A 13249-nucleotide genomic window follows, 5' to 3' on the forward strand; every position below is an offset into this window, starting at 1 on the left:
AACATTAGTTTAGGGTTAATTCAGTTAATTTACACAACTTCTAACCAAGTAAAACCTAGAGAAATCAACTAAATTAATATGCACTGTCATCTGTCTCTTACCTCCAGCAAAAGACACATTTATTGGCACAGGCTAGACTGGGGGTTGTCTCCATACAACGATGGCTCTCAATTCCATAGAATGTGTGCTTGTAGCAGCCACCTCGACCACGAAGCATGGACTGTGGAAATAAAGAAATCAAAGCAACAAATGTTACAAGTTAAGTCCCTTACTACATGTGTGCATTTAAAAATTGAACATGAATAAAGCAAATATGGGCCAAATTGACTCAGTCTTGCCAGTGGTTCCGCTGGCATTCACCTGTTTAAATGGGGAGGTAGGTCACACCTGGTGTAGGATCTGAGACCCCACTGATTTCAGTGGGGATTTTATATCTTTGCCTCTTAATTCATAGATAAGTTATTAAATTATTTTACATTTGCTATGTAACTAAGTGGTTTATGTTTAGTTTTACATTAAATTTCTGTTTTACATCAGTATTTAAATCTTTCTGAATGTCAGAAATATTTAAAATCACTTGTAGGTCTCACTTCTGGCAAATTCCCAGCCCGCTTTGGTGGTCTAGGGAGCAGGGCCTTTACAACTGCCACCTGAGGCTCAGTGTCTGCCCAGACCATGTTGCTCAACATCCAGGTTGCAGAAGGCCAGTGAGGAAACCCCTGCATGTCCTGATAAGGTATGTGCAGACATGGGCAGACCAATGGCAGCGATTTTAGAAGCAGAGTGGTCCAGCACGATCAGGCCCAAAATACATGAAGGAGATAGAAAGATATAATGTTATTGTATGGTGCAGGAGCTGGTGGGTGAATCTTCAAGTGCAGGCACTGATTTGACAAATAAAGTATGAGAAGGGTAGGGCTGGAACTTTGCATGGGGAATAATGTCATTAGATGTGGTAAACAAGTCATTGTCTTCAACGGAGGACTGAAAGGAAGTTAGGTTACATTGTTCTGAGGTGCAGTTTTTACTGGAAACTCTTAACAAAGATTTATTAGCGCTGCTTAAATCACAGCAGCAGAATTTAAACAGGATCTCCTTGAGCAGTTCTAGTCTACTGCTGTGATCTGACTCAGGTAGGTTCTGTTCAACCTAATGACGAGCACCAACCACTCCCTTCCACTCCTAGCTGTACCGACTCCCACCACTACCCAAAATCTCAACACCTGGGCAAATACCCCCAACAGAACTTAATTCTCTGATCTGAAACCTCAATTCTCCTATATGCTTCTCTCCAGGTCCCAATCCACATCTCTATCACCTGCTCAGGCTAATCTGAACCCTGACAGTCAGTTTCCTCTCCCTTTCAATTCTTTGAATCATACCTATTTGTGAACTTAGCTGCTATTTTTCTTCACATGATCTGCCAGGTGCAGCATGCAAAGGAAAGTGTCCAATGACTTAGGCCCAAAGTGCTAATGGGTTTAGCCTCAGCCGGTAGCCAGGAAAGTTGTGGCATTGGACTGGGTGTGAAGATCATGATTTCAGTCTTTCCATTATTTAATTGGAGATGTCTAGTCATCCATTACTGGTCACTTAATATATATAGTGCTTAATAGATAACAGGTGATTTAGAATATCATGGATCAGACATTTCAAACATACTGAAAAAAATATATAGTGCAATAGTGGGAGAGGGATTTGTCTACTGTCTGAGACTGAACCTGTTTGTTGCAATATTAGCAATCTACCTGACACTCAACTGCGCTTTTAGAACAGTCAATCATAGAACAGGACAGCACGGGAACAGGCCCTTTGGCCCATGATGTTGTGTCAAACTAATTAGGATGGCTAATTAAACTAATCCCTTCTGCCTGCACATGGTCCATATCCCTCCATTCTTAGCATAGTCATGTGCCCATTTAAGAGCTTCTTAAATCCCTCTGTCGTATCTGCTTCCACCACCAACCTTGGCAGCATATTCCAGGCACCCACCACTCTCTGTGTAAAAAAAAAATTTGCCCCGCACATCGCCTTTAACTCTCCTCCTTTCACCTTAAATGCATGCCCTCTAGTATTAGGCAAGTGATGCCCTGTACATAGAAACGGTCCATGTTAAATCGGTGGTTCAGATGCTTAGGACTTCTGATTAAGATCATTAGACAAAAAAAATGTTCATGTTTATAAGCTTGCCATTACCAAGACTACTGACTTCTGACCTCTGTAATATAACCACTCTCATTCCCTGTCTCAGTCCATCAGATGCAGAAACCATTGTCTGCAGTTATATCATCCCCAAATTTGACAATTACTCTCCTCTCATGTCTGAACTCTCTTCTCCTATGTCCGTAAAATTGAAATTAAACTCGCTGTCCTTTTCCTGGCTTGCAAAATTTCCTGCTCCTTTATCACTTCTACACACGCTCACCTCTATCAGTACTCGATTCAAACACAGTATTTTAAAACTCTCATCAAATTTCCCCACCATCTCTGACCATCTCCTCCAGGTCCAAAAACACCAGCTCCAAATTCTGTTTTGATCCTGTTCTGGCCTCATCTACACCTTCAGTTTCCTTCTCCTGTCCCAATGGTGCCCCTGCCTTCTGCAACTTAGGCCCAAAGCATTGAAATTCTCTTCTAAACTTCTCCAGCTCCCTTGCCTCTCAGATGTTTATCAATGTCCTTATATGTGGTTCAGTGTCTCATAATCCTCCTGAGGTCTTGCAATTTCTATTAAATCTTTCTAACTGTCAATAAAATCAGAATAATGAATTCAGAAACATAACATTAAATTTTGCTCAATTATAGTGACTAAAATTCATGATACAATAACTGATCAAAGTATTTGTGGTTTTAAATGTTTTCTGCTTCATGGTTATTAAAATTTTGGATCCTACATTTATGAAATGATACATGCAAATACTATTGATTCCAATTAATCATTCACCATGCCAAACGTTGTTGATTCTAAAATAAAGTACTTAGAATAAATGGAGATGCATATTGAGGTTCGATACAGCCCATAACCAGCAATATCTTTCTCTGTGCCTGTGACAAGCAGCTTATTATTGACTGCACTTTCTTAAATGCTTTCTCAACACATTTTTTTTTAACAAGTATTTTTGTTGAGCAATTTTCATACAAGCTACAAGACAAAAGCAAACAAAATTTAGGGATATACTTTTGTCAGCTACCTTGGTCCATCTGCAGAGCTTCACACCTGAGTGACTTCCTATCAAGCGGTATCCTGGAAAATAAAATTATTCACTCCATCACTTCTCAATAACTCGCTCCAATAAACCAGTCATGGGTCCAAACTACTGACATTTTTATCATCCTTTATTTCAAGAAATTATTTGTACGATTTCCCCCTCCCACATCACCAACATGAACAAAGAATTCCAGTTGTATTAATATGTGGAAGTGTATTAAAGACAGTAAAATAACTGGCGTCACTGTTAGCATTTTTTGTATTCTCTTACAACACATTTCTATACAAGCGATCAATACTGTTTAATAAAAGCATTGGAAGTGAAGCATATACTTCAGTTGCTGTACTCAATATTAACTTAACTTAAAAAGACCATTAAAATAGTTCCAGTTGAGTAATTTACAAATCTTTGAAAAATATATATTTTTGCATGGACAAATAAGGTTACATTTAACACTTACATATGGAGAGACAATTCTACTACATCTTGTCAGGTTAATGGTTGAACTGTTAGGTTTCCAAACAGACTCACAACAAAAGTTTTGTGTTCAATAGTTCCATCTAGGAAATAATTACCTTCAGTGCCAATAATTGTCTGTTTCACAGTTTCAATCCCATTTGCTTCTCGAATGAATCCATTTCTTCAATTAGCCACTTGATGCCATAGTACTGCAAGAACAGCTTTGTTGCATTTGGGTATTACAGCTTGCCTCATTTTCAGCTGCCTTTTAAACCCCTTGAGTGGCTGTCCTTAAGAAAAAGGTCCCAGCAAAATCATCACATTTCCTACCACTAATTTCTGGTGCAAGAACATAACATTAGGAAAAAGAGCAGGAGTGGACCACACATCCCTTCCAGCCCTCCTTGCCATTTAACAAGATAATGGATGATCTTCTACCTCAATTCCACATTTCTCCAACTCCTATGATTTCCTCAGTCTGGTAAAATATACCTATCTAAGTCTTGTGGTCTATCCATTGAGCGTTCATTGCATTTGAGGTAAAGAATTCCAGATTCAAATTGTCTGAGTAAAGAAACTTCTCTTCACCTCAGTCCTAAAAATTCCACTCTTTATTCTCAGACTAAATGTTCTTCATTTCAAGAAATGTTCCAGATTCCTCAACCAAGGACCACATTCTACTGGCATGTACCTTTTCTAGCCCCAAGATTGTAAGGTGTTTCAGTAAGATCAGCTCTCATTTTTATAAAATTCAATACAGAATACAACTCGGAGTATTCTAAATCTACACCTCCACTCATTTGACAATTCTCCACCATCTCTAGTCCCAGCTGTCAGTTTTGTCACAGAGCCATTCTCAGAAATATACTTTTTCTTGAATATGGAGAACAAAACTGTACAAACTACTCCAGCAAGACTTCAGTTACTCTCATAATATAATCTTTCTGCAAAAAAGGCTACCATATAATTTGTTTTCTTAATTGCTCGCTGTGCAAACTCATCATTGAGCTTCAAGACCTGGACCTCTGTAACTCCCTCTGCAACTGGATACTCGACTTCCTCATCGGCAGACCTCAATCAGTGACGATTGGTAACAACATCTCCTCCTCACTGTTCAGCAACACAGATGCACCCTTTCTTTTATACCACTCCTAAACCAACCTATCATTGGACAGTGCCTTTGTTTCCCTTCTGAGAATTCCATCAAGATCATTTGCCTTATCAGATTGTGATCTAATTATTTCTTATGCTGTTCCTGAGTTAATCATGCACTACATTAACTCGGTCAAATCCTTCAACATCTCCAATTTATATCAGGTTGGTCAAATCACTTAAGATCTCCTGCTATATTATTAATTTTGACCACAGGAGCTATATAAACTCAATTATTTTTGCTCCTTCGCATCATGTTTCATGCCAAACTATTTTGTCAGAAAGTTTGTATTGTACAAAGACACTTGGACAGGTACATGCATAGGAAAGGTTTAGAGGAATATGGGCCAAATTGGACTAGCTTAGATGGGCATCTTGGTCGGCAATACCAAGTTGGACCATTACTTCAATTAAAGGGCTTTACTACAAAATCTATGAGAAACAGCATATTCAATTCAACTATTACCCAAAAGACTGCTTATAGAAATGAGTGGGGTCAACCTAAGCAACACCATGTGCACTAAAATTATGAATAGTTACAGTTCTCTCAATTGAACACAAGAGTAATGTCGTCACATAATTCTGATTAATGCATCCAAATACATAAAGGTAAAACCTGCTTAAGATAGCTTTAAGAGCATAATACTAGTGCCATATAATACTAAAACATGCTAATAAGTGGTTAGCAATGGCAGCTACCTCTTATGAAGAACCTGCTTTTAAAGGATAGTTGAGCTAAATGTGAAAGCAGCTTGGTTGCCAACAATCCCAAACCAAGACTGCATAAATCCATGCTGTGTCTCAATTACAGTCAGTGGAGGCATATACAATAACTGTCAATGTGAAAATTAAGAATCACTACAACCAGTTACAAGGCAATTTTTCAACATGAATAGTGCTCATTCAGAAAATCTGAGATAATTTCTAATATTTCTGGAGGGAAACACTAGCATTAATAATTCAACTGCAAGTGATTTTTCTTACAAATAAGACAGTAAAACTCCTGAACATACTAAATCTTAAGAGGTTAGATGGAAATCCTAAAGGAGAAAAAACACAGCCTTACTATACTGAAATGGTTATGAAACGGTACTCAAAACTATGAAAATATCTCACTATATGAGCTGGAAGGAAAAACCAGATAGGCAACGTTTGCCCTGTATAATTTTCTCCACCATCAACTCCAACTTGACAAAAGAACACTATAAGAATTATCTTGATCAGGATCTAAATCTTATAGCTGGCATTCAACTACCAATGCATCATTTGTGACTAACATAGCCACTTCACAAAACCACTCTAAAAGGGATTGGGATTAGTCTCTAGGTCACAATGCTCATGTATTTTTTTTAAAATTTAATATCCAATGAGTAAAATCAACCAGTTACAAAAAAGTGATCCTTTCACAATCTTTGAATATATGAATATAAACAATATTAACAACATGTTTATAAATGGTGTTAGGGAGCAGAGGTACAGCTAGTAGAAACCACTAATAACAAACAAGCCCCAGCCTTCAACCTATTTCTTTTGTATCCACATTGATATCACAGAGTTCCCAGTCTTTTACTGACATTACAAGCATAATTGCCAGTTGAAATCACCAATACATAACTGTGTCAACAAAGACTGCTATTGATTAGAATGGCACCTGCACAACGATTATTCAGACAAAAGCCACGAGGCATAGTGGTCCTTGAAACTAATATGATATGTTCACACAGATGACAGCCACTTGACACAATAAGTTCTCAAAACTAACCACAGAATTCTAGTGTAGTGCATTCCATGTTCATAATGTAGTCTCCTCTTCACTGGAGAAACAAAACGCAGATTGGGTAATCGCTTTGCAGAACACCAGCAGGAGTAACTTTGAGTTTCTGGTCATCTGCCACTTTACTTACCATCTCACTCCTGCTCAGACCTGCCTGTCTGTGGCCTCCTACACTGTTATAATGAGGCCCAATGCAAGCTTGAAGAACAATACCTCATTTTCCATCTGGGCATGATGTAGCCTTCCAGACTCAATATCAAATTCTCCAACTTCAATCAGCTCACTTTTTGTTCTGTCTGTATCAGAACTGGCCGACTCTGTCTGCCATCATGTTGGCTGATTTTCTGATTCTAATTGTGTTGTCTGGCCTGCTGGGGTGTAAATGGTGAGACCGCCACATACCCGAGTCTCACCATTTACACCACTTTACACAGACAAATAAAACAGTATGCTTCCCCCATTAACCCATTTGCAATCAACCTATCAGAGATATTCCCTTTGTTCTAAACATCCTTCTGTCCTGCTGATGAAGGGTCCTGGACCAGAAATGTAAACTGTTTCTCCTTCCACAGATGTTGCCTTACCTGCTAAGTGTTTCCAGCATTTTCTGTTTTTGTCGCAGAATTCATACAAACTGTGAATGGTCATATAGAAGTGCTCGTATATATATTTTGTATATATATAATCAATATGTATTTGTTTGGCATTGGGACAGACAGCAAATGTGACTTGACCTTGAAGCATTCTGTGATACTTGGCCAGGGGTACACAGAACATTGTTGGCCATGTTGAGACAGACGAGACAAAGGGCTGAGCTAACAGCAACACACATTTGCAACCTGAGGCACAACTGATGAAATAAGGTAAGAAACAATGGATAAAGGGAATGTTACTGGATGTGAAATGTACAAAGAAGAGCCATCGATAGGAAACAGACAAGGTACGAAGGGACCAAGCAACAGCAGCACAAAAGGCATCTGATACCATTGTAACATGGACATAAAGAGGGGCCTTCTGTTTCAAACTTATGCCTTGGACCAGGGGATGTTCCTTATAGCTACCTAAGCAGTAGCGTTAGCAAATATGATTATGGTCACCTCTGATGACCTGTCACACCTTATTAAATCCGAAGTGCAGAAAAAATATAATGTATTCCTCTCCCACCTAATCTGCCTGGGATTTAACAAATGTTTGTTACATGTATGTTCTGATCTAAGTAGTTCTTCATCTGCAACAAATAGCTCAGGAATGGTACATTTGCATTGTCAGTTGGGTATTTTTAAATCAAAGGAAAGATGAATGGAAATTTGCAACTGGTGAACCCAACAAAGCCTGATTTGAAATTAAATCATAAGTGTCCGTCACCAAGATGTATACAATTAAGCCGAAGTAATTTGATTTTGATACTGTGCTTTAAACATCATTAGGAGTTCTGACTCCATAATGACACACACAAGCACAGAGCCGATTCCTTTGGCGTTACGACAGTTAAAAGTGATGGCGGCGGTGTACATGCAGCTTCCTTCACTGAGACAAGGTAGCTGCCTTTTATAAAACGGCCAGGTGGTGGGAAAGTTTCCTTTAAGTTTTGTGCATACAAGATAAGAGGGATGGGGCATATAAAAGACCAGTAGCCAGGAATCAAGTAAAACGCCCTCCAGCTTGTTGAACATACTGCACAGGCAAAAGTTGTTTTGCGTAGCATAGGAAAGAGTGAAGTGTGCATTACTGAAACATTACAACACTTTGTTTCTTTTTACAGACCTAGTTTGTATTTTCAGCAGATTTTCCTTATATGGGTAAATTCAATGGCAAGCTTGACATATCATTTTTTTATATATTTGCGCTGTAAATTATGCTTTTATTTGCACACTGTACTTGGAAGAGAATCCACATCAACAGTTTGTCAGCACCTGATTGTACACTTGTGGTGATTGATGGTTTTTCAATGGGTTGTATTTTTACCAAATGTTTCTTTTTCTAAAGGTATATATGATCTTTTTCTTTATATAGTTAGAAGTTTTCAATTAGAACTTTAAAACCAATTATCATGGTTCATTTAATTGGCAGATTTTAATCAACAATTGGGCTAATTGGCATGCTTTGCACACCAGACATTTCCCATATCCTATGGATAACTGACTGAGACAAAACTTTTAATTAAACAGACAAATGAGGAAATTTATTTTTGTAAACGGAAGAAAATCAGGGGCAAACAGCAAGCAAGCTTAGTGCTGGATGAAGTATCCTTGCACACTTCATATCAGTGGATTTTGACAGATGGTATTAACAACAAGAAGAGGTGGAGGATAAAGAAACAATAAACAGAAGTGTCAAGACGAGGAAGGGAAAAACCAACACTCAGGCACGATGTTGAAAAGATATCTGATATTATAGGAAGCAATAGCAACATTGGAAAGCACAACACCAGAAAAGATCCTGCAGTCCATTGGCCCAGTTTCAAAGTACTCCTCATCACCTAGTTTTCTAATAGTTCCTTCAATGTTTCTACCATCGACAAACTGCCTCCACTGCTTCCTGGAAGTCCATTCCACAGATTCGCTGTAAGCTACATAAAGTAGTTAAATCTAAAATTTTATTTTACCTTAAGTTTAAAATACACAGCTTAAAGGTAGACATCTGAACTCCAATACTGAGAAGCTCATGCTGGACCATGACATTTTTCATGGAAGGTTAGAAAAGTAAATTACCTTAATCAAAATAATAAATCTATTTCTTCTTTAAACAGCAATGTACAGGAAGTATTTTCTCAGAAGTAGTTGACCAGCTGAGTCTATGCATCGCAATACAAGACACACAGCACTGAACCAAATATTTATTCAGCTTCCCTCTGAATACGTTAAACATCAAAATCACAAAAGGTATTCCTGATCTCGAATCATGCATAAAGCTTGCTCATTTTAAAGCTGTTCAAAATAGTTTAAATCTTTACTCAGTTACACAGCATATGTATGATTCAGCCTTTTAAAACTCCCTATCATATATCCTTAACCTTTTCTGCAATGAAAATATCTTTAATCCTACTCCTATTAATAAATTGTTCAAGGACCAATGCACATAGATTTAAAGTAAAAAGCAAAAGGTACACTCATTTCAGGGCTACAGGGAAGGAACGGGAGAATGATACTTAATAGGTACTTGACTGAGAACTGGCTCCGACATGATGGCCATAAGCGCCTCCTTTGATCCCATTATAATTCTATGATTCCATATGTGACTCTGCAAGACACTGCCCTGGAGATCATCACTTTTTGTTACATTTTTTAAAAAATTCCCAGCAGTCAATTTATTTCTAAGTTAACATCAGCCTTTTCCAATATAGTCTCACTAATATTTTATCAACATTAGAACAGCATTTTGTTTTAGACTCAAATGCCCTTGAAATGAAACCAAGTATTTGTGCAACTTTGTTGATAACAGCTTCACACTGACTGGAAACATTTAGTGAAGGATGAATAATCACACAGCAAGAGATTAGTGAACCTTAACAACCTTTCAGAAGATGGAGCTTCATGATATTAATGGCAAAAATACAAAGGAAATGAAAATCAATCACTGCAAAATGCAGAAGAAAATACTGTACATTCTAAAGGATTGATTACAAGCTTCGAAAGCAATACATTATAAAACAACATTAAACAGCTGTTAGCCATTTGTGATTTTTTTTTAAAGAGTTCACAAACATGCAAAATGTTCTAATAGAAGCAAAAAACATCTCAGCAGCAATGATAAGTTCCAGGTGTGCTTTCAATCATGCAAACAACTATCATAACTCATTTGCTCTCATATCAATCTCAGCTCATTTTAATTCATAGTCATAAGAGAGATAAACAGCGCAAAAATACTGCAAAGTCTGGCCGATGTGAAATTGTCAATTTTTTCCATAATTAACAAGGTTGAGAGGTCAGTGCATGTACTTTCACTGCGAATTTATACTTCTGATGAATTTTTGTCATCATGAGGGATGTCAGTGCCAGAAAATGGAATGCATTAATCACTGTCAGATACAGTATGTGGCTTGATGCTAAATGCTTTATTTTATTGTGCCATAATCTAAGCAAATATGATTCCTTCTAGGTAAGAATTTCCAAATAATTTAAAATCATTAAGGAAAGGGAAATCAGTAATTCATTGAATAGCTGGATAAAAGATCTTTATGTAAACATCATTATATAGAGCAATATATCAGGTAACATGGCTTTGGCCCCTTTCATCAAATTGCATGTCAAAAAAGTGCAACTAAAGTTGTAGCTTTCGACAGTGACAAGAAGTATTGTACACCATTATATTCATCTCATGCTGCAACTATTATCTGTAGAAAGACTTTCCATAACAGAACCACCCAGTAAGAACATAAAACAAAATTATTCTCACCTGACTTCCCAGGGGTGTGTAGAGGGACCTTTTAACATGTTCTGGGTTGGTGACAGTTATGCGGAAAAAAGCCTCAGGGTCTTCCAACCACATTGTTGGGATTTTACATATTGCAATTGGTACACTGCAGTTTTCATGTGCAGTTTCAATTTAACTGCATAGTTGTTGAGCTTGGAGCCATGAAATGGCAAGTTTTTTTTAATGGGGGCAATAAGAAAATCAAGAGAACCAAAATTATTCTATAAGCAAGGAATTGAAAGAAAAAAAAAGCAATCGTACTTTATAACTCGTATTGTTTTCTCAGCAGACCACTTCCACTGTTTTCCTTCTTTATTATGTACAAAATGAAGATTTTACAAAAAGGTATATAAGCAAAGTAATGTTCTGCATTTCAGTTTCTCTCTTTATAATTTTGTTAACTTCAATGAAATTTCCTTGGAATTTTTCTAAGAATGAAAACTAGTAAAAGAAAAGAACCCAAACATTTTCAGCGTTTAACAGCAAAAAATCTTCATTGACAGTCCCTCAGGATTGAGGATGATTTGCTTGCATTCTGATTTTATGGGTTCTGAGGTGGCTGATGTGGGAACCGTAGACCGACAGGTGGGGCAGGAGGTGCCTGATGGGGTGGGCAAGTGGGTAGTTTGAGGTGGTGTGATCCTTCCACCGCTTATGCAGCACTTCTCGACGAGGATCTCAGTACCATCTCCTTCTTATTGCTGCCATCAGGCAGAAGGTATAGGAGCCTGAGGACCTACCATGACATGCATCCTCTTATCCTTGGTTTTTTTCACTTTTCCTGAACATTTCAAAGCCTTGAATTTCGTGCAGATGTCCAGACACAGTCTTTCATTATCAACCAACATTTATTTTCTTTGTTGCTATTTGGAGTCAGCACCACATTAAATAGAAACTATCCTTAGCCAAATTACACCTCCTTATGTAAACCAGTCATGGTGCAATATTCTTATTTGATTTCCTGACCAGCTGCACTATAGTTATTTGCTAGAAATAATCACTATCAATTAGCTTTGATTAGAACACTTTAGATACAATAGGATCTTTCAAGAGACTGTTAGATAGGTACATGGAGCTGAGTAAAATAGAGGGCTGTGGGTAAGCCTAGAAATTTCTAGGGTAGGGACATGTTTGGCACAGCTCTGTGGGCCGAAGGGCCTGAACTGTGCTGTAGTTTTTCTATGTTCTACTTTTCTTCTTGTTTCACCACAGACAGTAACTATAGAATTTAACATTATCCACTGTCTAACTTTGTTATCCTAAACAGAAGTCCAGCCAGTTGTCCACCAAGGTCCATTATTGAGAATCTCATGGTCTTGTTCCTCACAGTTGTAACAGTTAAAGTATTCATGCAAAACGTACTTCAGCCATAGGGGTTCCATTGTAGGAATAGTTACAAACTGAATCTCAAGAATATAAGCTACGTGGCCTCAACCTTGTTATTTCTCCTTTACTGGTTTTCCTTTTGATAATGTCTCATTGATGCTTTGTTATTTACAACTTCACTTCCTTTGTCACACTTACCGGGGCGTATTTTGCTGTGGCCTACCAGCTTTACCCCTTACAAGCTTTTCTTAATCAAAAATAGGCAAATGATTAGAAGCACCCAGCTTTGACTGGCCTCTCTTCAATCCATAGGTACCTACGCTGCCTTGCTGAGCTCTCCGTAGAGCTCAGCATCCCAAATCACTGTACCTGTCAAATGCATAGCAAAAATACCACCACCTCAGCTGGTTTCACTGCAACAGTATGGTGAGAGGAGGAGTTCCAGCGTGAGATGGATCCCTTCAACAGAAACCGCTGCAAGCCAGTATGCAAAAATGGCTGAGTTCTTCTGGCATTTCTATTTTAATGAGTCAGTATGCGTCTTGAATCTAGTCACCATGCAATTTAGTACATTTAAGTGAAAAAGAGTGATTATAATTGTTAAAAATATACCCCTGGAACGGAATATTGCTGATGCATAGAAGTCAGGTATGATGAAAGGTGTGGGCTGACCTTAGAGGATGAAAGTATCAGGAATAAAGCAGTGATATTCATGCCCGACCTTCAAATCTAAGCATAGGGCTAGCCAGATGCTAAACCAAAAGCAAAGCTTGGTAATTCCCTGCATGAAGTCACACACACTGCAATACATTACAGGCTCGGCAGTTTTTCTGAAGGCCAATGAGATCGAGGTGGGGTACATGTAACTTGCACTAATCACCAGAATATATCTGTAGTGCGTTTTATGTTTCAGAGC

The 13249-nt window shown here is 38.0% G+C and overlaps 1 protein-coding gene across 3 annotated transcripts in view; it reads right to left on the reverse strand.

The window, feature by feature from the left end:
- The window catches only part of tyw1 (tRNA-yW synthesizing protein 1 homolog (S. cerevisiae)), a 115366-nt gene that overhangs the window by 66176 nt on the left and 35941 nt on the right, over positions 1–13249 (reverse strand). For all 3 annotated transcript variants that reach the window (XM_052035845.1, XM_052035847.1, XM_052035848.1), the window contains 2 exons: positions 3192–3244; positions 102–220 (listed from right to left, as the gene is read on the reverse strand). In XM_052035845.1, coding sequence (XP_051891805.1) covers positions 102–220; positions 3192–3244 — 172 coding nt within the window. The remainder of the gene's footprint in view (positions 1–101; positions 221–3191; positions 3245–13249) is intronic.

The sequence above is a fragment of the Pristis pectinata genome, chromosome 21, assembly GCF_009764475.1.
Source record: "Pristis pectinata isolate sPriPec2 chromosome 21, sPriPec2.1.pri, whole genome shotgun sequence".
Taxonomy (NCBI): Eukaryota; Metazoa; Chordata; class Chondrichthyes; order Rhinopristiformes; family Pristidae; genus Pristis; species Pristis pectinata.